The sequence below is a fragment of the Amphibalanus amphitrite genome, unplaced genomic scaffold (assembly GCF_019059575.1).
Source record: "Amphibalanus amphitrite isolate SeventyFive unplaced genomic scaffold, NRLGWU_Aamphi_draft 002368F_arrow, whole genome shotgun sequence".
Lineage (NCBI taxonomy): Eukaryota > Metazoa > Arthropoda > Thecostraca > Balanomorpha > Balanidae > Amphibalanus > Amphibalanus amphitrite.
Window position 1 is genome coordinate 1,083 of NW_024883827.1, and position 27,667 is coordinate 28,749.

Here is a 27,667-nt window from a genome sequence, read left to right on the forward strand (position 1 = left end):
AAACTTTTGACATTGGAGAATGGTGATGCTTTCTAGTATTTTGACGTCACTGGCTTTGACGCTGTTAAGTTAAAGGGAACGTCCTTTGCATGCGAATGTGAACTCAGGAAATTGCCGTGCTCTCCCCACATTGCATAAGTGCATGACACGTTGATTGGTCCTGGTCACCATCACTCTCTAGAATGGGAACTCCGGACGAAGTTTCCCGTGGTTTTGCGTCATTCTGTCCAACAACCAGCCTGGCGACCGTGTGTGGTGGTGCCGGCATTCTCGGCCGATGCAGCTGTGTCGTTGCCGGGACCGCTTCGCCTCCAAAATGGATCTTTAGCACATAAATAATGATCCAGCCACTCCTGTGACAGCTTAGAGCCTACAGATTGAATTTCGTTCCCCACACAGTAATGTTTATTACCTGGAATGGAATCAATGCAACGGCAATACAGTGTAATAGACTTCCAAGTCCAATTTCAAACAGCTCGATATCTCTCATGAAAGTGAGTTATTTATGACCTTTTCTATGAGTCCTTTATTCTATGTCTGACCCTCTCCCTCCGCTCAACAGGTCTGTGTTTGACCATCCCCCTCCACTCCACAGGTCTGTGTTTGACGGGATTGGCGCCGGCCACTTGGCCAAAGGTCTGTGTCTGACCTCCCCCCCCCCCCCCCTCCGCTCCACAGGTCTGTGTTTGACGGGAGCGGCGCCGGCCACTGCCGCGCTATTCTCGTCCTCGGCCGAGAAGTTCTCGCCGTCACCGTCGTCGACGAACGTCGGCGACTTCCGTCTGTTCTCACACCCGAACCTGGAGGTGTACGATGAGGCCAACGACGACGAGATTCTCTACAGCGTCGTAGAGACCATGAGAGAATACGCCACACGCATGGGCAAGAAGAAATCACGCAGGTGGGTCAAGAATTGAAATGAGGTGATAGCAGTGGTAAACGATGTTGCATTTCGTTACTTTTGCGTGCAGTTACGTGCTTTGGGAATGAATCAAATTACTGGATACCTGAATATAATTACTGACGTAGGCAGTTGTAAGAGCTAGAGAGAGAGGGGGAGAGAGAGAAGGGGAGATAGAGAAGTGGAGAGAGAGAGAGATTGAGGGAAAGGGAGAGAGGGAGAGAGAGAGAGAGGCAGACAGGCTGCCCGAGGGCAGATCGTGCCCGTCTATCGCGCTGGCCCGCAGAGGAGGCGGCTGAAACCAGCTCTCTATTGAATTAGCGTGGCTGCCAGCGGGCGGTCTGAGCGGAGAGGCTGGCTGATTGCCCGGAGAGGTAGGACCAGCGAGCGAGAGTGAACTTTGACCACAACTCTGGCCTGGCGCCAAACGAGACAAACATTTGAACTGCGACCATGTGTAAGACCAACAAGGGGTGATAGGGACCTTCATCAGTAGCTTTACTTACGTATTCTATTTAAGAGGCTCGAATCTCTCTGTTGACTAGGCGAACATGAGTCGTTCTTGCTATTAAGCCACCAGCTTCGGCTTACAACAGCCACTGTAAATCATTGTTAGCTCCTGCGCCAGCGCCGCAGCTACCCCTGTAACACCTACAGTGCGAGCCTGTCCAGCCGAGCCCCTGGGCGGTGAACAGGCGTCCACAGCCGGCCGGTCGGCCGCCGACGCCCTCCATACATAACACATGAGCGGTCGACGAGCGGCCTCCGTCCCGCCGCCGCGCCGGCCGGACTAGTAACGTGGTCTGCGAGTTTCACTTTCAGTCCGTTTGTGTTTCAGGAGTGTTGTTTTTATTATGGCTGCTTATTAAGATGAAAACTACAGCTGGTACTTGTCTCCAGAAAACATAATCTGCATTGGAAAGTGACTACTACTGCGCTTGTTAGTACTCAGCGAGATCCGTGTGATGGTATCACCTGTCATATGTAGGCGTTACTCTGCGCCGAATTTGTCCCTGCCACGCCGGTACAGCCCGGACTCATTTCTCCGGCTCAGTGTCCACCAGTCCGGAGAGGCTGGTTTCCTTTTGTGCCTATCGCGGCGTGCACGCTCTGTGTCACTGATCCCCGTCCGGCGCCTGTCACAGCGCACGAGCGCACGTTTCCGGTCGGAGCAGTGAGTCAGCGGCGCTCGGAGCGGAGAACCCGGACGGAATAACCGGACAGACTAGCGCCGAACCGGCCCGACCGCCACCCGCACGGGCCACCCCGTATATACGCACAGACTAACCGGACAGACCGACCACCCGCACAGGCCTACCATCGTACTCGGACCCCGTATTGCGCGGCCAGGACGGGCCACAGCCATTTCAGGTCACTAGACGACAGGTCTTGGTCCAAGTGTGGTGCAGCCCTATCTCTGTTTGTGTTTATTGTCCTCTCATGTCTTTTCCTCTCATTTTAGTCCGTCCAAATGTCGCGGTAGTTCCTCCAGGCCTTCGGGTGGTCCCTCCAGGTCTCCCTGTGATCCATCCTGGTCTGTCAATGGCCCGTTCCGGTCTGTGATGGTCCGCCCGGATCCCCTCCCCGTCTCCCCCGTCCGGTATCGGCCGGGCAGATCGCCCGGGTTCGACCTATTCCGGTCTATTCCGGTCCGTGCTCCGTCTCGTACCGCCAGCTCACTGGACTGCAGCGGCCTGCCCTGCCGGTTTCCGCCGCAGGTGTGTGACGCAGGGTGGGCGCTCTGCTCTCTGGTGACAGCCGCGGCGACCGGCAGCCAGTCAGCTAAAATGAAAACACCACGCGACACGCGGGAGCCGGGGCGGCGGGGCGCGCGGCTGGCGTCACTGGACCGAGCGTCCGCCGAGCCGCTTCTGCTCTGTGTCGCGAGTGTGCAGCTCTGCGCCGTAAGAAACGGTGCTCTTCAGATCCAGGCTACGAATTTGAGACCAGCGCAAACGCTGCACCGCTGAATCAAACAACAGGCAGAACGCTACCTTTGATATTATCTTGATAAACATTGTTTAATGTGCACCACACGAGCAAATGCAAACAGGAATAACAGAGCCGCAACTAGGGAAATAACTAGGTACAAAGCCGTACTCGACTTTGTCGACAGCGCAGTTACGTTCTAGGTCTCACCAATGAGCTCTGTATGAAGGTAGAAATGGCAGAGTTACGCAAGGCACGCACAATATCTATTGCCCGCGGTGTTCGACGCTCCCTGGAATGTTCACACTCCAGTCGCCAGGGGGGATCAGTCTAACGCATCGAGCGGGATGTCGACATTGGAAAACAATAGGTGATTGCGGTTATGTAAGCGGGATATTAGCTGTACGGCCACATGGACTGTTGGCCTATGATCACTCCCATCAGAAGTCACCCGTGATGATGAGTGATAATAACCTCAACTAATACCAATTTGAAAAACGCACAAATCACATCACTGGCGTTTTACAGAGTTAAGTCAAAATGCTTTAGGGGAAGCGGGGGTAACACCGCCCCCCTAAGCTTTTCGCCAAAATGAGAGAATATGTGTGAAGTCTCTTGGTAGTTATTGTCTTGGTTACAATATTTAAACATTTTCTCACGTGTTTTAGGTACTTATTTTGCATGCTCCTAAAAGGTTTTCATGTATCACGACTTTTAAAAATACCTTGCATATTTGCCGCCTACAAATTGTGTGGGTAACCCCGCCACCGGTGTTGATGTTAACCCAACCCATTCCTAAGAAAGCTTTTAATTGTTCAGAGATCGCGTGCGATGAGTTTCCTGTCGGTAAGTGGTAATTTTCGCAAATAATCGGTAATGGACACCTAAATAGGTATAGGTTCATCAGCTTTTTGCCAGTTTTATACAGCTGGCAAGTGCTTGGTCGGGATGCATGAAAAATATAAAGTAAAAAATCAAAGAAGCTGCTTATTCCCGACTTAGGAACATCTACGAACATAAAAAAGCGTCTCTTTGGGAGTTCCATCACTTATCACGCTACGAACAGGAAACACCGCCACCTCAATCGGGGTAACACCGCCACGGGGTGGCGGTGTTCCCCAATAAGTGATCACAAGCAAAAATCGCCAGCGGCAAGAATGTACTACACGGTTCAAGCAAACTTATCTTACTGGACAAAGCCGATCAATTATTTTTCGATGTAATCAAGTAAATCAAAATGAGTCTCTTCTTAAAGACATTCAAAAGTGCTCCCAACTCATCGAATTTTTATAAGAGAATGTACATTTTTCTTTAAATGCCCACATTAAGCTTCTATTACACTGAATCACCGGAACACAAATCAGAAGACGCTTACCTTCGTGCGGTTAATAGGAAATAACGGATTTTTACACTTCACATTGCACACTTTCGCCGCCAGATGGGGTGGCGGTGTTTCCCACAGTGGCGGTGTTCCCCCCGCTTCCCCTACATGAATGATATACATATGCCGTTTACGAGTCAGATGTCAACTCTAAGATCCTTATAAAAAGGTGGCGCAATTGTCAATTCTTGACACGTGACTCTTAACCATGTTAATTAAGTCAAAGATGTCAAGCAATCTTGCGACTAAGCATCGGCAGAGCAGTTTCGGTTACGTTTTACCTTTTTTCTTTTTTCAGGCGTTTTAAGCGCGATGAGGAGGTGGTCTGTTACAAGGAGCTCGGCTGTTTCCGGGACAGCGGGCCCTTCGACTACCTGGACATGCTGCCATCACCGCCCGAGGAGGTACGAAGGCTCAAACGGGCTCTCCGACTTGAACTTACATACGTAATACGATTATAAACGCTGATTTACTTCATTGTTTTCTCTATTTTTTATATTTCGTTGATGAGATGTTATTACGCAGCGTTTCGGCATTGGGCTTAATATTTTTTTCAAGCAATCCGTTCGAGTAGCTACCATGACATTCATATTCAGCCATTTCTGTCCATAACCGCTGCCCCTCCCGCTGTTTCAGATCGGCACCACGTTCATGTTTTACGGGCCGACCAACAAGCACCTGGCGCAGGTCATCCCGTACCGGCCCGGCCCGCTGGACATCAGCCGCTTCAACGGCTCGCTGCCCACCAAGGTCATCATCCACGGCTTCGGCAGCAGCTGCAACCGCGTCTGGGCGCACGAGATGCGCGAGGCTCTGCTCTTCACGGTGAGTCCGCCTTCCTCGGCCGGGCCCGGGACCTGTTCATAGAGCGCCGCTCACAGTCCCCTCTCGCTCGGCCGGGCCGCCGGGCCCTGTACAACGTACATAGAGCGCCGCTCATGATGTGTTGACATGCTCCCCCACAGTGCAGGGACTGCCAGGTATAATGATTTTGCCTGCGCTTGTCTTCATAATCACAATCACACTGAAGAAACCAGTAATCACAATTCCCTGTCTCATGAGAAAGCTGTCCGCCGTCCGGGTTCGATTTCCGAGCAAGGCCTGTTGTCATGGCAGCGTCGTTCTCTGAGGCACAGAATGAGGGTTTCAACTAGCTTTTCGCTCACAGGCTATAGCGCTTGTCCCAATAGTAGCTAGTAACCAACTAGCCTATCCGTTGACCTTACGAGGCCATCAACAGGCGGCACGCGCTCGCGGGACGTCAGCGGGCCATTGCGTGCACAGCCCCGCGCTGTTTGCGATATGCGTCAGTCACGTCCCGGGTCGTGGCCAGCGAAGGGTCAGCTGCAGTGGGACCTCCGGCGGTGCGGTGGCGTAACTCCCAGTCGGGTCACAGTGACGTCGAGCGAAGCCGGACCCTCGGCAGCTTATCGTATGACGCGGAGAAACCCAGCAGCGCCGGCCCTAGGTCCCGACGCGAAAGGCAACCCACCGCTGATATGCAGGGGCACGGAATAGGGGAAGCGGGGGTAACACCGCCCCCCCTAAGCTTTTCGCCAAAATGAGAGAATATGTGTGAAGTCTCTTGGTAGTTATTGTCTTGGTTACAATATTTAAACATTTGCTCACGTGTTTTAGGTACTTATTTTGCATGCTCCTAAAAGGTTTTCATGTATCACGACTTTTAAAAATACCTTGCATATTTGCCGCCTACAAATTGTGTGGGTAACCCCGCCACCGGTGTTGATGTTAACCCAACCCATCCCTACGAAAGCTTTTAATTGTTCAGAGATCGCGTGCGATGAGTTTCCTGTCGGTAAGTGGTAATTTTCGCAAATAATCGGTAATGGACACCTAAATAGGTATAGGTTCATCAGCTGTTTGCCAGTTTTATACAGCTGGCAAGTGCTTGGTCGGGATGCATGAAAAATATAAAGTAAAAAGTCAAATAAGCTGCTTATTCCCGACTTAGGAACATCTACGAACATAAATAAAGCGTGTCTTTGGAATTTCATCACTTATCACGCTACGAACAGGAAACACCGCAACCTCAATTGGGGTAACACCGCCACGGGGTGGCGGTGTTCCCCAATAAGTGATCACAAGCAAAAATCGCCAGCGGCAAGAATGTACTACACGGTTCAAGCAAACCTATCTTACTGGACAAAGCCGATCAGTTATTTTTCGATGTAATCAAGTAAATCAAAATGAGTCTCTACTTAAAGACATTCAAAAGTGCTCCCAACTCATCGAATTTTTATAAGAGAATGTGCATTTTTCTTTAAATGCCCACAATGAGCTTCGATTACACTGAAACACCGGAACACAAATCAGAAGACGCTTACCTTCGTGCGGTTAATAGGAAATAACGGATTTTTACACTTTATAGTTCATACTTTCGCCGCCAGATGGGGGTGGCGGTGTTTCCCACAGTGGCGGTGTTCCCCCCGCTTCCCCTAGATATTTGAGACGTGAGCTGCTTACTGTGTCTCGTGTTCTCGTGCAATCAAAACGATAATGTCAAAGTAAATATTTGAGTGCCTATGTTTTTATACTCTCATGCTAAACTCTTTCGCCGGATCTCCAAAATGAGAAATGAAGCTATTTCTATGCATTAAGATGTAAAAAGAAGCTGATAAGATGCTGATGTAAAATATTGTTATACTGAGTTACATGCCAGCAAGAAATATAAGATCTGCATTATTTGCATACCTAGGAGGTGATTTATCTGATGCATCATACCGCTGCTCGACTGAGAGATCAAGAAACCCCAACAAGTAAGCAAGTGAGAGCAAGTAAAACCCGTCGCATCATGCACAGCTGACTTCAAGCTGAGCTGTCACAATCTAGAGATTGAACTGATCTGAAGACACTCTGAGTCTGAAACAATGACGACATTGTAAATTGTTATGGGTGATGACTCGGGATCACTCCACGAACGGCACTAATCAATCTTCAGTATCAAAGTACCAGAACGATCTAACTCGGTCCAAGCTACTCGGCTGTGCTCAGTTTCGGTCCAATCTTCCCCGGTTCGACTTCCATCATCTATACCCTCCTAGTTCCATCGTACTCTGCACTCCCGTCTAAGTCTGTCCCGGTCATCCTATAGCCATCATATAGTGCTCTATGTGCTATCCAGCTGTCCCGCTAGTGCTCGGATAGTTTTGATCTCCCGGCTAGCGCACTAGCGACCAACTCGCCAGATCCTGCAGGCCACATCCGCCCGCATTAGGCTGCCGCCCGTTCAGGCAGAGTGGGCGCTGGCGGCCTCCGCATGCTTCTTGCGCAGGTGATAACACGGGACTGGGCAGCCAGTCGAGGTCTGAAGCTCAAACAGCATTGGCTAGTTGCTGACGTCATTCGCTTCCGCCCAGATACGCTGCATCAGAGCTGGTTTTTACGTCATCAGTGTGATTTGGAACAGCTGCCCCAGCAAGTGTTGGTTCTTTCGTATGTTAATCCATCACTTATATGCCTTGATTGTCTCATCAAATGTGTAAGTAATTGTGCAAGCTATTGATGATATGATTTGTTTGTCGTTGAGAACCTAACATTATTAGGTGCTGCAAAAGAGATCCAACACTATTGATTTTTTCAATAGAATGAATTTTGTCCCGGATGGCGCGAAACACGTCTCACTTTCTTATATAATCATATTTTATTTTAATCAAACCAGTTCCAGCCGTCATCATGGTCCAGACGACCTGTGACACTTCATAAGAGCCAGATGAATGGGACAAATCCTTTACGTTCCGGCGGAGTTTGTTGTTGTGACGTTACACTGGCGTCACTGGGCCCCCGTGACGGCGTCACGGCTGATTTCGTGCCGAGAGAACGGTTCAGATTGAGCACGCATCAGTGATAACGCCAGGTGCTTGCCTCTCTGAGGCTGAACCAAACCGAAGCGGGCTCAGCTCTCTGGCTCAGAGACTTGTGATTGGCAGATACAAGGTCATTTCAAGGTCATTGTTAGGTCACTGAAGGGTCAATGTGAAATATTTATGAGGTAATTGTGAGGGACCTGAGTTCGCAGGACAATGTCAGTGATAATCAGGTCACTGTAAGGCAACACTTAGGACACCATCAGCCTAAGAGGTCACTGTAACATTCTATTGAAGCTTCAATGCCTTCGCCATCAGATTACTAAGAAGTTGGGTGAAGGTCACTGCAAGCTCCACCTAAAGGTGCTAGAAGGCGACAGTGGTCAGTAGACAGCGGACAGTGGACAGAAGTGGTGTACGATGGACAGCGGACAGTGAATGGTGGGCAATGGGCAGAGGACAGTGGACAGTGGACAGTGGACAGTGGACAGTAGACAGTGGTCAGTGGACAATGGGCAGAGGACAGTGGTCAGTGGACAATGGGCAGAGGACAGCGGACAGTAGACAGTGGACAGTGGTCAGTGGGCAGCGGACGGTGGTCAGTGGACAGTGGACAGTGGACAGACACTGGACAGTGGACAGTGGACAGTGGACAGCGACACACGCGGTCGGCGATCGTCACGTTCCCTGGTCCCGCTCCCGGGTGTCGCTGTGTTTCGTCATCGTGTGGGCACGTTAGGAAATACGGCGCTCACGGCCCACTCCCCCAGGACGGCCAGCGAACCGCGACCATCGCCGCTCGGCACTGCCGTGGCGCACAGGGGGCCAGTGTGGCGCACAGGGAGCCAGTGTGGCGCACAGGGAGCCAGTGTGGCGCACTGGGGGCCAGTGTGGCGCACAGGGAGCCAGTGTGGCGCACTGGGGGCCAGTGTGGCGCACTGGGGGCCAGTATGCCGCATTGTAGCGCACTGGGGGCCAGTGTGGCGCACTGTCGATCCATGTGAATGCTTAGTAGGCCGATATGCTGCAAAATGCTCAGCTTGGAGCTATAGGGACCAGCTTTGCAAGATATAGGGCTAATGTGACAAACTGTGGAATGTCAGCAGACCATTCTCATTTGGTGACAAGACAGCTGACAAATGTGGGGCACTTAGGGCCGATGTGATGCTCTGGGGACCAGCATGGTGCTCTGTGGATTGCTCTGTCACACTGAGGCCCAATTTGACGCGGCAGCGTTGTAGCGACTATAGAAGCAGGGAGGTCTGAGCGCCAGCTGTCGGCGGAAAAGTGCGGCCACGCGCGGCCGGTCGTCTGCTGACCCGGTTCGTCGGTCTCCGGTCGGCCAGCTGCCGGCACGTTTGGCCATTGACCGCGCTCGGGAGCTCATCGGCAGCTCAGCAAGTCAGCGAGCTGACCGACTCAGACTCAGTGGCGAGAGGCGGAGCGCTGATGGGGAACTTCGACCATGGATGAAGTATTTACTGGATTGGCAACTCTCCACCGATTCGCGACCAAATATCGCAGTGCGCATGCGCCAACTCCAGATAGGACGCCGGTGTTTGGCGGCTATGCGTTCCAATCATGGGACGGGGTGGTTGGGTGGTTTTTGAGCAGTTTATCTTCGAAGTTCAACTGATAAAGGATAACGGCACTGTTTTTCATAATCTTTATGAGTTGAGAAGGATTTAACTTTAACACGGGGAGGGGGGCGGGTCACTCAGGCGTCGCCCCACCCTGACGGTTTTTTCGCGATTGATCGTATGGCGCTGGGGATAAAGAGCTGAAACTTGGAACACCAGGCCTTTGATTCAAGCCGGATCTTGTGAAATCAACCACATTTTCAGGTCGGGTCAGATCACTGACCATGACGTCATACGTAAACCTCTGCCGTTCTGCACGGTCCTAAAATAGTTCAGTGCTGCAACTTCGCAACGCCCTCAGTGCCAGACGATTTTCACTGGAAGATGAAACTTAGCAGGGCTGCAGAGTCGATGGATTTTCGATGACTCCGACTCCCACTTCTACTCCCACTCCGGGCAGATCTGTCGACTCCGACCGACTTCAACTTCGACTCCGACTCTGCAGCCTTGCCAGGTCTGCGGAGTCGATGGATTTTCGGCGGCTAGACTCCGGTTCGCAAAATCGACTCCGACTCCGGCCCCGGTCAGAACTGTCGACTCCGACCGACTCCGGACTCCGCAGCCCTGCTCCCAAGACCTCTTTACTTGTATATATTGGATTTTTCTTAAAGGGCACCTGAGGTCAGGTCGCTAACATGACCTCACCATTATAAGCCACTATGTCATTGCGGGGAACTATGGAAACTGTTATTTTGGCGCCGGAAGTGATCTCATCAAATCGAGTTAGCGAGTCGCAAAAGCCATCAATGGACTCAGGAAGACCATTGAATCGAATGATAGGAATGCAATACAACCTCCTTCAACCAACTTCGTGACCTTAGTGACTTTGATCTGACTGATCTTGACCTATTAGATCAGTGTAGATCAGATTAGATCAGTGTTCCATAATGTAACCTGGTCCACACTCGAGTTGACCTTAGGTATCCATCCACCAAGCAAAGAATATAGCATTTGACGTGCTGAAGTAAGAAGAGCCCGTTAGTGCCGAAATCGCGGCTCCGAGATTATTTTATAGCGAAGTGATTTGTTTCTTTGTTTGTTTTGTTGGGTTAGGCCCTTTCGGTCTGACGAGACCAGTTCAGAGCCGGAACGATGATAGGCAGTGGCGGTGGGACAACTTCAATAAAGGGGAACTGCCGACATTTGATCCCATTCTTTCCATGCAACGCCCATGGGGCTAATGTTAAAATGCCAAAATCAAAGGGGGTACGGTACTCCAACTCCCCCCCCCCCCATTCCGCCGCCTATGATGATTAGAATTAGGGGGAGACATTGGTCTTGGCAGGCACTCTAGTGAGCCCGTCCGAATGGACGGGCCGACCAGCCTCCCAAGTAGGTACGTACTCTCTGCACCCGGTTACGGGTGTGCTCTGGCGGAGCTGCCCGCATGGGATAAAGTTGCCCGCCCAGCCCGGATCAGGGGGTTGAGGCGTGGAGGAAAAGGATTTGACTATCCTGAGGATGGAAAAGATTGAACAGTGTGTATCAAAAGATGGTGATGCGTGCATTTTACGCCGGCATAAGAGCTTGGCGACTGGGCATGCACGTCCTCTGCCGAGACAAAATGTCTTACCCCAATGGTCCGATTACTTCGTTGAGGACAAATATGGACTTACTGGACGTTCCCGACACCATAACTTCGTTTTAACGCACCGCACCCAGCCGTTCAATCCCTAAATTCGATTGATCTTGGCCCGCAGTTTACCACAGGGATTAGCGCCCAACCCTCCGCCGTCCTATCTCACCAAGCTTCACCACTCCGCCGCTAGGTGGCCAGCCGTGGTCGCTTACATCAAAGGCGCCGACGGAGAGTTGCCGATCCAGGAAATCTCTAATCCATGCTTCGACCACGTGTCAAGTGGTAGCTGACAAAGATATCAATGGTGCCGTGTGATAGGTATTAGAGTAAAGCGTGACGGATTGTAAAACAGATCTGTGTCGAAGGCAGTTCTCGACAATGCGCGTCAATGATGCGACCCTCTACAGGTAAAAGCTAAGAGTATGAGTCTATGTCACTAGGGCTCACAGAAGATCCAGCGATGTCTCACCCGATTTAACCATTAAGTGAACTCTGGCAGGTGAGCAGCGACTAGCTGGTCTATGTGCTAACCGGCCTACTTCGAGGGCATTAGTGAATGCGAGGTAAAACATAATCCGCTGGTGTGTAGAAAGACCACATCAGTTTATTTTTGACATAGAGACGAGCAGATTTGTCCCATATTTCACAAAACGTTACATTATGAACTTGACATACTTACTTCATAGACTTGAGCAATCCAACCGCTCCAGACGTTCGTGGCAGCCCATAACGAACATTCTTAGGTGTCTACAAACCAGTTAGTTTGGGACATCGCGCCCACGCTGCTGGAAGTTTCTGTGCCGTCCTCTGCTGCACACTCGGCGGCGCTGTCACCACAGCCCTGGCAGCGTCACATGGGGCCAGTTCGAGCGTTGCGCCATCGCGTGCGTACGACCGGTCACCATGGCAACGGCACGGCTGGCGACCTTGTGTGGCTGGCGGTGCGGCTTTGGTAATGAAGCGGCCGCTCTATCAGCGCCGACCCGTCGCGCCGGTGCCGCTGCTGCTCTTGACCGCGGCAGATATGACGCAAACGGCGAGCGGCGGCGGCGGCGGCGAAACAGAGACAGCTGCGGCGCGGACGGCACAGCTGCGGCGCGGTGGCGCGGAGCGGGCGCCGAGGACGCCCGACACCCACCGGACCGTTCGGTTCCGGGCGGTGTTTTGTGCGCGCCGGACCGGACCGGAGCTGGGACCACCAGTGACCGAACGGCGCCGCGGTTGACCGGGGAGGGCGGGACGAGCGGTGTGCCGACCACCGCTGCAGCGCGGAGAGCCTCTGTCCATCTGCCGCTGCCGCTCCGAGCTGCCGGGGACGGGCGGGTGCCCATCGGCCGTGACGCCCTCATTATCGACACGGCTTGCTTGTAATCACTTAACACTCTAGTAAACAATTACAAAATATGTCGCTGGAAGCTGCAGAAATACGTAGAGCTACACATGTGCTCTGTAATATGTGCGCCAGTTTTGCAGGCATTCTACCAATGCAAGAATTTCACACGTCAAGAGTATAATCTAATTTCACATCCCATCATTAGGTCATATAAGAACGTAATATGTCAAACCCAATATGAGACCTTAGGTGTGGTTCTTGAATCATTTTCGGATCGTCCGTTACTTGGTCTGTACCTGACTCTCTCCCTCTCTCTATCTACAGCTGGACTGCAATGTGATCTGCGTGCACTGGGACAAGGGCGCTGCCACGCCGAACTACATGAGAGCGGCGGTCAACACGCGGCTGGTGGGACGGCAGGTGGCACTGCTCATCAAGCAGCTGGTTAACAGGTGAGGATGCAAACGCTGCAGGTCAGCGTCGGCCAAACAGGTCACAGGTCGCGGGTCGGCGACAACACGTCATAACCGTGATCGGCATGCCATAATCAATTGGCCTGTGAAGTCGTGAGGAGGCGAGTGGCGGAGATCCCGCGACCCGCGGTCCGAGGGCCCCCGGTCACGGAAGAGCCCCATCTCGGCCGTCACGGCTCTCCTCCCAGTCACTGGGCACGTCGCCAATGAAAAGCTGCTCTCTCGCACCCGGGCGAAACCTGCATCCAGAGCTCAGTAGGCACACTGAAGGGTGGTAGCCATGGAAGCGGACAACTGCTGTAACCCGAGAAAGAGCTGTATATTCTGAAAACCACCAGTACATGCCATCACAGACAACAGTTGGTATGGGGCTCCTAAGCATGATAGGGACGACTTATAACAAATGGCTGATTTAGAGGTAGGTCAGGACCGCTCGGACGGTATGCTGAGGCCGCGATCATATGTACTCATCGATGCAGGACGGCGAGCGGTGTTGTGAAACGGCTCTGCAACGTTCGCCGGCCTTACTGCCGTCGTGCCACACCTTACACACCTGGCTATTGGTCAACAGTGAGCGGCCGGCGGTCACCGCGGGCGGGCCGCGTCCCTGTTCAGAGAAATCGCGTCAGCGCTCAGCGGCTATAGGTCTAGAGACGTAATGTGCTCCTGTCCAGAGTAGCGGTAATCGCTTGGTGAACAGCCTGCGGTGCTGTGTTTTTGTTTCGGAACACTTTTGGAAAGATATTATTAGAGACTTATTTTTTATTAACGGAGGAGCTATAACTAGGAGCTACTAGACCTTTTATGCGCAAATTTCACATAAAACAGAAAGACCAAAGATAGAAACGCTAAAGAAACTTCAAGGCTTGAACACGGCACATGATAGTAGCACCGGAAGACGGAGACTGCAGCATCGCAAACGTCAACAGGAACATACAACAAAATGGAAGGAGACTGCAGTATAACACACAAGAGTAGCACCAATGCATGGTGGGAGACTGCAGTACCGCACACGACTGTATCACCAATGGAGGGAGACTGCAGTATTGCACATAACACTATCACCAATGGAGGGAGACTGCAGTATTGCACATAACACTATCACCAATGGAGGGAGACTGCAGTACCGCACACGACACTATCACCAATAGTGGGAGACTGCAGTATTGCACACGACAGTAGCACCAATGTAGGGAGACTGCAGTATTGCACACGACAGTAGCACCAATGTAGGGAGACTGCAGTATTGCACATAACACTATCACCAATGGAGGGAGACTGCAGTACCGCACACGACACTATCACCAATAGTGGGAGACTGCAGTATTGCACACGACAGTAGCACCAATGTAGGGAGACTGCAGTACCGCACACGACTGTATCACCAATGGAGGGAGACTGCAGTACCGCACACGACTGTATCACCAATGGAGGGAGACTGCAGTATTGCACATAACACTATCACCAATGGAGGGAGACTGCAGTACCGCACACGACACTATCACCAATAGTGGGAGACTGCAGTATTGCACACGACAGTAGCACCAATGTAGGGAGACTGTGCATAGTATATATTGGTGATAGTGCATAACACTATCACCAATAGAAAGAGAGACTGCAGTACCACATACGACAATATCAACAATGTAGGGAGACTGCAGTATCGCACATAACACTATCACCAGTGGAGGGAGACCACAGTACGCACACCATAGAGATATAACATAAGATCTCTATGACACACACCAAAGTATCGCCAGTGGAGAGAGACCACGGTACGCACACGGTTATATCAACACTCGGGGGACCGGTCAGGGACCATCATCATGGCTTACATACTACGCATGTCATTGCCCAACGTGCGAGAGGTCTTGGTCTCAGAGACACTGCAGTGCTATGCACAGAAGAGTAGCACTCTGAGTGCGGATTCTACACCACAGTGCCGCGCACACCAAAGCATCTCTGGAAATTTAGAGGCACTGTGCTTGCAGCGCTGCAAACCCGAATAACACCATTCAATGGAGACTGCTTATGAAAGTAGGTATTCTTATTTCTGATCCTTTTTATACAGTATCATGAATCAAAATGCACATATTCAGCTTCAATCCTATTTGTCCCGTGATCAGTTCATAATCCAACGGTAAGTGCACTTAGAACTTACCGTTGAATTATGAACTGAACACGGGAAATAATAATTGTTGCATGCTGAAAAACCTCAGTCAAGCGTGTAGTTACTTGTAACGTTGAAGCACTCAATTGTTCCCGGTAATACTAAATATTAATATAACTTAACATATGACCGATTGCAAAGCGCTTCCAGGCTTCTTGTCGTTAAAGCAAATCCAAACCTTTTAAAAACTACATATGTAGTTATGAATTTTATCAATAGAAAAACTCACGTGTCTTTCAAAAGCCACATTAGATATAAGTAACCAGTAAGTTTTTAACGAGCTTATTTGGAAAACTGAAGCCACTCAAAGCCACTAGTCATAGTTGTCCCTAGTCATAGTTGTCCCCGACTTCCAGCGTTTCTCAAAGCGACAGCCTTGGTCGAGACACCTGCTACAAACAAAGCCATCATGGAGCCGAGACTGCGGTGGCGCAGACGACTGAACCACAACTCGACGGGAGCCGCAGCACCAAACAAAGCCATACGAAGCTCGCTGGGCGGAAACGCCCCACGGATAGGCACAAGATGGGGGAACGGGTGGCATTGCGTGCGATCAGTACCTGGTACCCACTGGCTCATGAGGCAATTGTATTACGGCAGGGGTTGTAAGATTAAATTGGGGTCTATAGCATTAATGGCTCAAGATTTATTAGGGAGAATAACGAGATCAAAATGACTGAAAAACACTTGCACACATGAAGTAATAGCTCTTGTGAAAATACTGTCACACACGCATAGTTGAGCAAATGAGTATTTGTTAAGTGCTTTCTTGTGGCGAATCATTTTGCATGACAATGTAAGCCGGCATAAACTAAAAAGTCATGAAGTTTGCACACTGTATCTACATACGTGAGCATGAAATAAAGAATGACCGTAGAATGGCGTGGCATCATAAATTCCCATAACGAGCTGCTTTTTACGGAACTTGGTCACGGAATGTGGACTGGGGTAATCCAGGAAGTAGTTATTCAGTCTGTAACGCTCTGCTGAACCCGTGTCTCGCGCCGACGTCAGAGACACAGAGCGTGTGTGTGTCGAAACGCCCGCATTCACGCATCGAGCTTAATTGTCTCGCGTATGCCACGAAGTGCTTGTGAAACAGTGCCGTGGCGCCGACACGGCCTGTTTGAGCCGTCAGTGCGGGCGCTGGAGCGTGTATTTGACACGTCTGTGACACCGATTGCACGGCGTGGTAACGTGTGCCGCCTGCCAATATCTGTTATGTATGCGTAATAGCGAATATGTAATGTTTGACACCATGTCACACCACTTCTTAAGCTAACATCTAAACTCGTGGAGCGTGGTATGCCAACGTGACTATTGTTCGACGGCAGAATGTGTTGATATAAGGTGCATGGAGTGTGCACTGCGCAGTGGTTTGAGCTGCGCTGTGGCGTTTGTTGCGTTATTCCAGTTGTGCTGACTTGTGTGCTGTGTGACGGCTCTGACACCGTCTCTGCCGTGGTCTGCGTACTGTGTGACGGCTATGACACCGTCTCTGTATACCTGTGTACTGTGTAGGTAATGGTTCTGACACCGTCTCTGCTGACCTGTGTACTGTGTAATGGCTCTGACAACGTCTCTGTTTGCCTGTGCACTGTGTAATGGCCCTGACACCGTCTCTGTTTACCTGTGTACTGTATAACGGCTCTGACACCGTCTCTGCTGACCTCTGTACTGTGTACTGTATAACGGCTCTGACACCGTCGCTACCGTGGCCTGTGTACTGTCCGCCGCCTCTGACACTGTATGTGTTCCCGCAGACACGGCGCTTCCCTGGACAACATCCATCTGATCGGCTTCTCCCTGGGCGCCCACGTATCGGGCTTCACCGGACAGGAGCTGGAGGGCAACATCAGCCGCATCACAGGTAACGTGTAACGTCAGATACATCATCATAAACCACGTCAGCCACATCACGGGCAACGCCAGACGCGTCACATCAGCCGAATCACAGGTAACGTCAGACGCGTCACATATCACATCATTCGCATCACAGGTAATGTCAGACACATTACATCAGACACATCATAGGTAATGTCAGCCGCATCACGGGTAACGTCAGACGCGTCACATCAGCAGCATCACAGGTATAGCGTCGGATATATCACAGACAAAGTAAACGCCAGTCTCAGCACAGTTATAGCTATTAGTCAGGCCCACGACAATGGGCTACCATCAATCACATTGCAAAGATCTGTGACATCGCCAGAACTTCCGTATATGGTGTGTGGAGAGTGTTTACATCAGTCATTAGTCGTATCATGCACGATCAGATGCACATACAGTAGTCGGTAAGCGTCTTTGGATAGGTCACTGCAAAATGCAGACCTTGTTATAATCGCTGCAAGGATTTATTGCAGAGACATTTCGACCACAACAGAATGACTGCTGACATCGACATAACGACTTGCAGCACCCTGAGAAATAATGCAAGCAGTATACCCTGAATAACATGGATTAAGACATAACAACATCTTTGACCTTCAGCCAAATCCCACGTTATTTCAACGTGTCGCCATTGCCTAAACTCGGCTCAGCTGGCCATCTCATGTCATTTTCCCACGTATCATGTCAACAACACTGACGGCCGGTAAAAGTGAGCGGCCGTGGGTCCGTGCCGCCTCCTCCCGGCGTGTTGGTAGGCTGGGTACCGGCGGTATGGAGTACCGGCCCGCGCCGCCTCGTCCCGGCGTGTTGGTAGGGTGGGTGCCGGTGGTATGGAGTACCGGCCCGCGCCGCAGCTGCCGGCGGTATGGAGTACGGACCGGGCCGCCTCGTCCCGGCGTGTTTATAGGCTGGGTACCGGCGGTATGGAGTACCGGCCCGCGCGCAGCACCGGGCTCCGACGGCCTTGGCAGCCCCTCCCCACTCTCAGAGGTCACAGTCAGCCGCGCCATGAATGACAGCCGACCGGAGAGGCCTCTCAATTCGTGGTGATTGCACAAAACACACACACACACACACATACACACACACACTCATAAACGGACGTCCTTGCGGCGGCGCGGCGGCGGCTGGGGCGGCCGATTTCGGAACTGCGCGGTGCCGGCCGGCGCCGGGACGCTGGGCGCTCCTTGCACCACGGTGTTACACCAGTCCGGATTGAGGTGAATCCCAACAAACCGACCGCTGACGCAACCAACCGGCTCAGCTATGTATTGGACCGACACTGATCGGTTGTAGTAAACGGCACAACACTTCAAGGTCGTTACAGAGGGTACTGTCAGCAGCGGAAGGTAGCATATAATGAAAATGTTATTTAAACAAGGCTTCCTCGTTAACGGGACCTTATTGTATGTTTGTATATTTTATTCAAACAGTGATTTGGTGGATGACGGAGTTTGATATACCCACATATAGTGAACATGTTCGTCTGACACAATGAATGAAATACCAAAGAAGAGTAATCATGTTCACTACCTCAAAACTACCTAATAGTGTCGCTTTCAATTTGAGCCTGAAGTGGTCGAAATTGGTTGACCGTTGTTGACTGTGAGTGGTAAGGCAAGATATACATAGTAAGTTAGGTATGACCAGGCTATTTAGTAACGCATTTGCAGTCTGTGCAGTTTTATTTTATTTATTAGCAACATAAATTGCCATATGGTCATTGAAAGACGAGCGAAGCCATTGAGCACTTGAGGGTAAATTTTTTCCTAAATTTACATTATAAGTGGCGCTGAGATGTTCGGAACAGGCGCGGAGATCGGCCATCATATTGTCAGCCGCTGCCGCACGTCATTGTGTGAAAAATGAGAACCCGTTGCCACCGTGGTGCCGTGCCAGCCAGTGAAAGCATGCTGTTTGGCAACATGCAAATTGGCATTGAGCCTGATTCGCGAACGGAATAGTAAGGCATCTTTGTGGAGCGTATACGTCTTGAGATCCGCATACACAATGCATGAATGGACAGTAAACGCACCAATTGAGAAACCCCGAAAACCGGCTATATCCATCCTATCCATGAAATGAGCACCAGCCACAATAGATTCTAAATCAGATATATCAATCGCGCCTGGCACTATAAATAGTCGAATGATATGGGATTGCCAGCGCTGGACATTTCGAAATTGTAGATGAGAGACACGCGGATCGATCTTTAGTTTGCTTGCTTATGACAGACCAGCCTACACAAAAACCCTCCGTTACAAAAAGCTGAACCATATACCCGCACCTCTGGTAACTCGGTCACGCCGGGTGGCCGCTGCGCGTGCCGTGTCGTCTTCATTTGTGGACGGGGCGAGGGCTCGTCTCTGCACCAGCCGGGCCCGGCGGCTCGTCTCTGCACCAGCCGGGTCCGGCGCGGCGGCTCGTCTCTGCACCAGCCGGGTCCGGCGGCTCGTCTCTGCACCAGCCGGGTCCGGCGGCTCGTCTCTGCGCCAGCCTGGCCCGGCGGCTCGTCTCTGCACCAGCCGGGTCCGGCGGCTCGTCTCTGCACCAGCCGGGCACCAGCCGGGCCCGGCGGCTCGTCTCTGCGCCGGCCGGGCACCAGCCGGGCCCGGCGGCTCGTCTCTGCACCCCGAACACCAGCTGACCACCGTGAGGTAATCGGCTCGGCTGCACGGACCGGCTACAGCACGTACACACGTCCTTGTGTATCAGATGAGCAGCACCAAGGTGTCGAAACAAATCCGGACTAAGCTGTCCTCGAACCGGCCGGTATAAACGGCATTTGTACCCGCAGCGGCCAGCGAGCCGCGAAATAATCGGCCTTGGCGAACAGCAACAGTGACTCTAGGGCAGCCATGAGTCAGTATGTTTGTACACACGCTTACTTTTAGCACAGGAATGATAGGGCCGATATGGGTCTCTGTCTGACCTGTGAGGCAAGAAGAGCCATTAGCAGACGCGTCAGTCGAGGCTGGGTCAGCGTGACCAGGAAGCGCCCGCCGACTGTCGCGTGTGATCATACGTCAGCCACTTCCCATCCCCGTGACCGGTGCCCTCTGTGGCGGGACTCGCGGTTCATCCGGCAGGCGGCCTGGCGACCCGCATGACCTCCAGCTGACCTGACCAGGGCCCAATCTTACCAAATACCGTGAATGCGCATTCACGGCATTTGGTAACATTCAGAACTATTCCACATTCACTTATTCATTCCTTCAGGCAACATTCATAATCATTCACGCTATCAAAGCCATTAGCCAAGATTAGCTGGATATAAATAGAAAGGATGTCTTTGATATCAGTGCCATAAACTCCGCCCAGTGCTGCCAAATCCTATTTTCGGCATTGGTAAGATTGGGCCCAGCAGGTCACGTGTGATGGGACCTACGTTGGTCTTGCCCCTGTCGAGCGGTCACCGCTATCGGCGTTACGGGGAGGTAACGGTCGCCGTCACGAGATAGTAAAGCAGCGGACTTGTCAGTGAGGTAGCGGGCGCTGTCACGAGTGAGGAAGGCCGCGGGGGTCGTCACGAGTCGGCCGCCGCTGAGCGCCGGCGGCTCCCGTCACGGACCGGGTCGGGCCGGCGCAGCGGCGCCCGATTGGCCTCATCTGGGTCAGTTCGGAGGGCCGGGCCGTGCAGAGTGCCGATGGCCCGTCGGTGTCGCACTCGCGGTTACACACGCTCGGCTAAAGGTCACTCGAGGAGCCACCGGCCGCGGTCGCTCGCTCCCGGTGGCGCAACGGTCGTCATCTCCAAGGCTAGTCGGTCACCCTGGTGGCTATTCTTCTGCCGAGGTCAGGCCGATCGGCCGCTCGCTGCACCCTGCCGGCGCCGGCGCGGCGCGGCCGCTGATATCGCCGCCGGCCCCTCTCACCGGCCGGCCGGCGTACCAGGCCGTGCCAGCGCCTGACCTGGCCAGACCCTACGTCAGACCCACGCCCGGTCTGTCCTGGCCACTTTCCAAGCCCACGCATCCTATGGCAGCCCTGTCATGTCCTGATCTGGCCAGGTCCGCTCCAGACCGAGTCAGCTCATGACCTGACCCGACCCGAACAAATCAGCCTGTGTCAGACTCAGGTCAGGTCAGGTCAGGTCTTCATCTGACTGGTGACCAGGTCGGTGCCATTCTGATAACCGTGTGCACTGTGCGGACCTGAGACACTCCGCACCCTTTTACAGAGGTCAGTGCCGCTCTGTGACGCTCTACACAGGTTTGTGACTGTCTGTACTCCAAACCATCTACGCACAGCAGAATCGTGACGTTATCAACTCCAGCACCTGTCCGATGCAATGCATATTATTGTTGAACTTGAAGCAATCAGCAACAAGGCGCACCATCAGACCAAGTAAAAGGTGCCGGAATCAGAGCTCAAAAGTGGGTCCGTACACTTCTAATTTATAGCAGCGAGATAAGGCCTTCCTAAAGAAGTTATATCTTGAATATGAAATGGTACGTAAGGGTAAATATATAAAATCGTGTTACGAAGGGCATTTAGTAATATTGTTAACCCGCGCCCTGGTGGGGTCTGTTTATAACGCGACCTGGTGGGGGGGGGGGGGGGGCTATTTTTTGCCCCCCTCGTATCTCCGAAACTACTGGACGGATCCGCAAAATTCAAACGGCGTTCGATAGCCCTGTCAAATTTGTCGAAGGAAACCAAATTTTATTGACCTCGGGGTCACCGATGACGTCACAGGTCAGGTCAAAGATAAAATGTTTCACCGTTCACGGGGCTTCTAGGGAAAGCGCTATAACACCGAGTAAAACGCATTTTGTCGAAAATCAGCGATAAGACGTCAGTTGTCTAGTACATATGTAGCTATTAGAGGTCACTGGTCATACCAGGTCAGGTCACAGGTCAGGTCACCAAAGGTCACCAAGGGTCACCACATGAACCCAACTTTACTAAGGTTGTGCGATGCATGTTTTATGGCCAGTTTTTCATTTCCAACCCAATGGTGTTGGTTATAAGACCATCAGGTACGATTTAGGTCACTTTCTGGTGGAGGTCAGGTCAAGGTCAGGTCAAAAAAGGTCAAATTTCAAAGTTGATATTTTTGCATAAAATGGGTATCGATTCGATGCAGCTCGTCACGGGGAGTCTAATGGTGGTCTTTGTGTTGCACTACGAGGTCTAGAATTGCTAAAAATTGAGTTTGAAAATTTCACGTTATCAATTTGAACAGTTTTTCGCTATAACTTCGCCAAAAAAAGAGGTATCAATCTAAAATTTGGTATGTGGATGGAAGGCGGTAAGGACTATCACATGTATTCCGGTTTTTTGCGAAATTCTAAAAACTTTTTGGATTTTTCGACTTTTATATCCCAAAAATCAATTTTTTTATTTTTGGGGGTCAAAATCAAAAAAAATCAAAAATCCGAGATAGCAGTTTTGTAGCCCTGTCAATTCTACAGCTTTTATGTCCTAAACATTTTTCTGTATTTGCAAAGCTATAGGCCTGACATCTCTTCCCGCGAAACCCTTTTTTGGGTCGAAAACGGCAGAACATGACGTCACTCTGACGTCATTTCCGGCCAACCTATCATAGCTTTTGGAAAAATTTTTGGCCACAATGTGTAAAATTGATGTCCGGGAGGGTACTGAAAGTTTGGTGACGATCGGCGCAGCGGTTCTGGAGATATATCGAAAAGTCTGGAGGGGGGGCAAAAAATAGCCCCCCCCCCCACCAGGTCGCGGGAGTGCTTCTTTAATTTTTATAACGGCTCAATATCCAACTTTCATACCTATCCAACTTACCAAACATTCAGCGCAGCATGATTAGATGCCTGAGACCGAGTTGAAGGCGTTTCAGTTCTATCAGCGTCAGTCGTCCACTGACAGTGACAATCCCACGTGACTACTGGGAACCGTGTGCGCGCTTCGGCGAGCCGCCGGCCGCCTTTGGCTAGTCATGCCCTCTCATATCTGCTCGGTGTGACGGTAATTCTGGACGCCGAAAATGAGCGGTCCCGAACATGCCCTATCGTCCATTACGCGAGTAAAAGTAAAAGTGAAACTTTACTGGGATGCTGTTCGCATCCCCGGGAAGCGCCATCACCGAAAGTGAAAATCCTAATAGGCTATTGGCCGCTGGGTGGAGGGGCGCGGCGGATTGGGCTGGCGACCGGTGCCGGCGACTGCGCTCCAGAGCCGACCGCCGGGCTGCCCCGCGGCCCCTGTCGCCCTCGGACGCAGGGGCGACTCTCTCCGCGGCCCGAGGAGGCTGCACAATCGCCATAGATCATCTATCCCGCCGCCGCCGGGTCTTGGCCGACCCGCCGTGCAGCCCTCACGCCCCTGTGACCCATGATTGGCTCAGGGACGGTATTGAGTGTCCAACTGCGTAGGTACAGCCGCCGCCGCTACCACTACCCTGACCCGATGTCCTCCTCCTCAGTGGACCTTACCGCCACCCTGGGCCCCAGCCCGTTATATCGCTGTATGAGTGACACAGAAACAAAAACTGGTCTGGATACACCGGCATTCAATCACGCGTCGCCCAGTTACGCCCGCGGCAGGCCAGCGCGCTGGTATGTGTGCTTGTAGTTATTCCTAATGAGCTAATGCCGAAGCATTTCGCTTTGAGATTGAGGTCATTATCGGTAGGATATGTCAATCTAGATTTTATAGTATAAAATCAGTCGATAAATGTGCAACTGCAATCTAAATTCATCATAATTGCTTTAGCAGCTACCCAAAATGAAACAACTGCGACCGAAGTTTAGCGAAATTAAAACGTTTCTTAGTTTCGCTGAAACAGATTTACATTTTTAAAGTCGAAAAGCGTGTCTCAATGAAATAAATTTGGTAATGATTCTGTTCTAACTCAAAGTTCAACTTAACCTTTGATTGGAACATTTAATGATTTCATCGTTTACAGTTCAAACCGTGTCGCAAAGAGAAACATCAAAACACAACGTCCAGTAGGTACTGGTGCCTTCAATGAACGGAAGGACAGTTAAACGTTGAACACAAATAATTTGGTGTAACGTCGTCTCATTGGTCCGTATTTGATTGCCAATGGCATTACAACACCGGCTTCACAAAGCAAATAACCGTTTAGTGAAGGCTTTGGGATGCACATGTGAGCCGTTTCGTAGGCATACATTTCTTGCCAATATTCCTCTCCTGGGTAAGACGCTTAGCATAAAAAGTAAGAATATCTGAAGTTCCGTTATATGATCTGTCCCGGTCACACATTAGGCCGTTTCTCGCTGTGACGGTATCGACGATAAGTTCGGGTGATCAGCTCGGTTACGGGTGGGCTTCCCGACACGTCACTCGCCTGCTTTCACGGCGGCGGTGCCGGGGGCGGCGGGGCGCGGCCTGGCGCGCCGTGTGCCCGGCCCCCGCCGCCGCGCCGCCCGCGGGGGGCTCGTCAGAGCGAAAAGACGCCGCCGGCCACCTCCCGGGTCACGGCACCGAGCCGCGTATCGGCGGCGGCGGCTTTCGCTGCACGGCGACGACACACTGCAGGCTGTGAGACGGCGCGGGAGGTCAGGGCGTGTTCTGCCGACCACCGGGACAGGGCGAAAGTGGACGGAAGGAGCCGAGATATGGCCGGGTAATGTATTCACCCTCTGGCTGTTAGCACCCAGATAGTCCCTATCGCAGTCAGGATAGTCTTTATCGCAGCCACCGATGAGATTTGGTGGAGAGAAATGCAGATGGGTAGGATACTGCCGTGCATGCTAACGTGACCAGGGCTTAATAATGTGTTTTTCACATGCGTCGGGATAATATGATATGAGTAATCCAAGGCTGAAGGCATAGTGTCCACGAGATTCGGAGGTTTCACGCCTCCGGCTCAATCGGGATGGGCTCGTAGACCACGTTTAGAAAGACGGTAAACGTCACTTAACGGCCCACCAAGTGTCTGAAGATTGCAATGAAGCCGCCAAAAGTCCAATTTTGCATCATTTGACACGATCGTGGCCGCTGCACCGTGAACTGACCTGTGCTGACCCACTGTGACCTGTGCTGATCCCCCTGTGACCTGTGCTGACCTCACTGTGACCTGTGCTGATCCCCCTGTGACCTGCACTGACCTCACTGTGACCTGTGCCGATCCCACTATGACCTGTGCCGACCCACTGTGACCTGCGCTGACCTCACTGTGACCTGTGCTGACCCCCCTGTGACCTGTGCTGATCCCCCTGTGACCTGTGCCGATCCCACTATGCCCTGCCCTGACGCCGCACCGTGTGTCCGCCAGGCCTGGACCCGGCCGGGCCGCTGTTCGAGGGCTACTCCACGTCGGCCCGACTGGACGCCAGCGACGCGCAGTTCGTGGACGTGATCCACTCGAACGGCGACTCGCTGCTGCGCGGCGGCCTGGGCACCTGGGACCAGCTGGGACACGTCGACTTCTACCCCAACGGCGGCCGCATGCAGAAGGGCTGCACCAACCTCTTCCTGGGCGCCTTCAGCGACCTCATCTGGTGTAAGTAATAGTAACTAATAGTTACTAATAGTTACATTAGTTAGATGACTGCCTTTGTTGAATGCAGGTGCGATTTGTGTTTGGCGACTACATACAATCTGGTGATAGTTGGCGTCCATCCCGTGTGACATTTACGTTCAGCGGTCTGATCTGGTAGGAGTGGATGCCCATGTTGTGAGCCGGATGTCGGAGGAAACTCCTCACCTGCAGTGTGGGTTTCTTTTCGTGAGATTTATTTGGATCGTGAGTCGGTTTAAAAGTCTACTCTGGTCAGGGATGACATTTACTCGACATTCGATGGCGGATGGGGCTGATAACGATCGTTTGTTTTCGAACCAGTTCTGCATTGGTTTCACGAGATGATGTGAAGTTTTACCCGACCTGCAGGGCCGAGTTTCCACGGCTTCTGGCGGCACTGTGCCGAGCGTTCGGGACGGCGACCCGTTTTACATGCCGAGAGTGAAAGGAGGATGCTCAGTGATGTATGCATGTATACTGCAGAGCCAAACCGACGGCGGCAGCTTGGAGATGAAGTTCTGAGAGAGCAATGCACTCAGCTGCGGTGACTATACGCCCCTTGTTTGACAACCGTGGCATGCGGCACAAATCAAAACCTTCTTCGATAGTCTATCTATTGAGATAGCTGTCGATCAAGTTCTTATTAATCTCGTCCGGCTGCCCGTCAGGTCGGTTCGTTTTTACGACCCGGCCATCGAATCGTTTCAACGATTCAGTTTTTGCGCATCGCTCGCCTTGCGGCGGGTGGCCTTTTCACATTCGACCCATTTTAGAATCGGACTGCGGCCCCGCTCGCCGCTGAAATGTGAGATGACGTCTCCTCAGTAAAGTCTTCAGGAAACGGCAATGCCTCGCGAAAATGTTGATGTCAAGCGAGGGTTGATTTAGGGCACTAAATTGTCCTTAACATGTTCATGCACGAACAAGTGATTGGCAAAAGTTTGTTCCGCTACCCCAAGTGACAAATGACATGACTCATCCCCCTTCTGCAGTCCCTCTTCTGTGAAATATCCCATGTGCATTCGTTTCTCAGCCCGTCAGACCTCATGCATGCATGCGCAGTTCCCTCTGAGCTCGTGTGTGTTCCGTTCAGCCCCACCTGACTTAGTTATGTGTTGTGTCCCTCTGGCCCGACGTTTGTCTCTTTTCCAGTCCCGCCCGCCTGACCCATGCGAGTCCGTTTTCCAGTCCAGCCTCGTCTAACTTAGTTGTGACTTGTGTGTCCCTGTTCCAGTCCTGCCTGACCCCCTGTGTGTCCCTGTTCCAGCCCTGCCTGACCCCCTGTGTGTCCCTATTCCAGCCCCATCTGACCTCCTGTGTGTCCCTGTTCAAGCCCCATCTGACCCCTCCCCCCATGTTTCCCTGTTGTGCAGCGGGCGCCAGTCAGGCGGAGGAGGGCCGCTCGCTGTGCAACCACCGCCGCTCGTACCGGTTCTTCATAGACTCGATCTCGGCCAACTGCACGTTCCCGGCCACCCCGTGTGACAGCTACGAGAGCCTGCTGGCCGGCGACTGTTTCCCGTGCGGTCCCAGCTCGCCGTGCAGCCAGATGGGCTACTACGCCGACCGGTTCAGCGCCAGAGGCAAGCTCTACCTCATCACACGAGAGGACGAGCCCTTCTGCGGTAAGGCACTGCGGCTTTGGTGACGGCTGACGGGCGCCGACTGACCGCCTTTTACAGCTGCTTTGCGGGCCACGAGAGTCGTCGATGCGATTTCTGTCTATCATGATCTCGTCTTTCAAACGTCTGTTCCAGATTGCGTTGACTGTTCAGTGTTAATCGTATTATAGCCACCCTCGCAGCCATTTCACTTTGTGCCAGCTGTGACTCAGCCAACCCACAGGATGGGAACGGAGAGTTGCGCTGAGCTGATCTGACCTTGCGACTTTCCTGCTTACGGCTGACCGATAGCCAGGGAGTCATGCGGGTCCAGATACATTTAAAAATAGGCGACACTTTTAGAGACCGGCTGGAGCTAGACGATCAGCTCTACACTGAATCCCTGCCCTACAAACTGAGATGAACATGACTGGTGAGAACATTCGGGGCAGATGCAGCCAGTGAGGCGTCTCGCGCCGCCA

At 52.1% G+C, this 27,667-nt stretch overlaps 1 protein-coding gene across 1 annotated transcript in view; it reads left to right on the top strand.

The window, feature by feature from the left end:
- Positions 1–676: 676 nt before the first annotated feature.
- The window catches only part of LOC122376878 (pancreatic triacylglycerol lipase-like), a 31,126-nt gene continuing 4,135 nt past the window's right edge, over positions 677–27,667 (top strand). Inside the window, exons 1-7 of the mRNA XM_043356864.1 lie at positions 677–901; positions 4,510–4,615; positions 4,848–5,036; positions 12,912–13,039; positions 16,994–17,100; positions 25,339–25,566; positions 26,958–27,209. Of these exons, the coding sequence (XP_043212799.1) occupies positions 858–901; positions 4,510–4,615; positions 4,848–5,036; positions 12,912–13,039; positions 16,994–17,100; positions 25,339–25,566; positions 26,958–27,209 (1,054 nt within the window). The 5' untranslated portion in view covers positions 677–857. The remainder of the gene's footprint in view (positions 902–4,509; positions 4,616–4,847; positions 5,037–12,911; positions 13,040–16,993; positions 17,101–25,338; positions 25,567–26,957; positions 27,210–27,667) is intronic.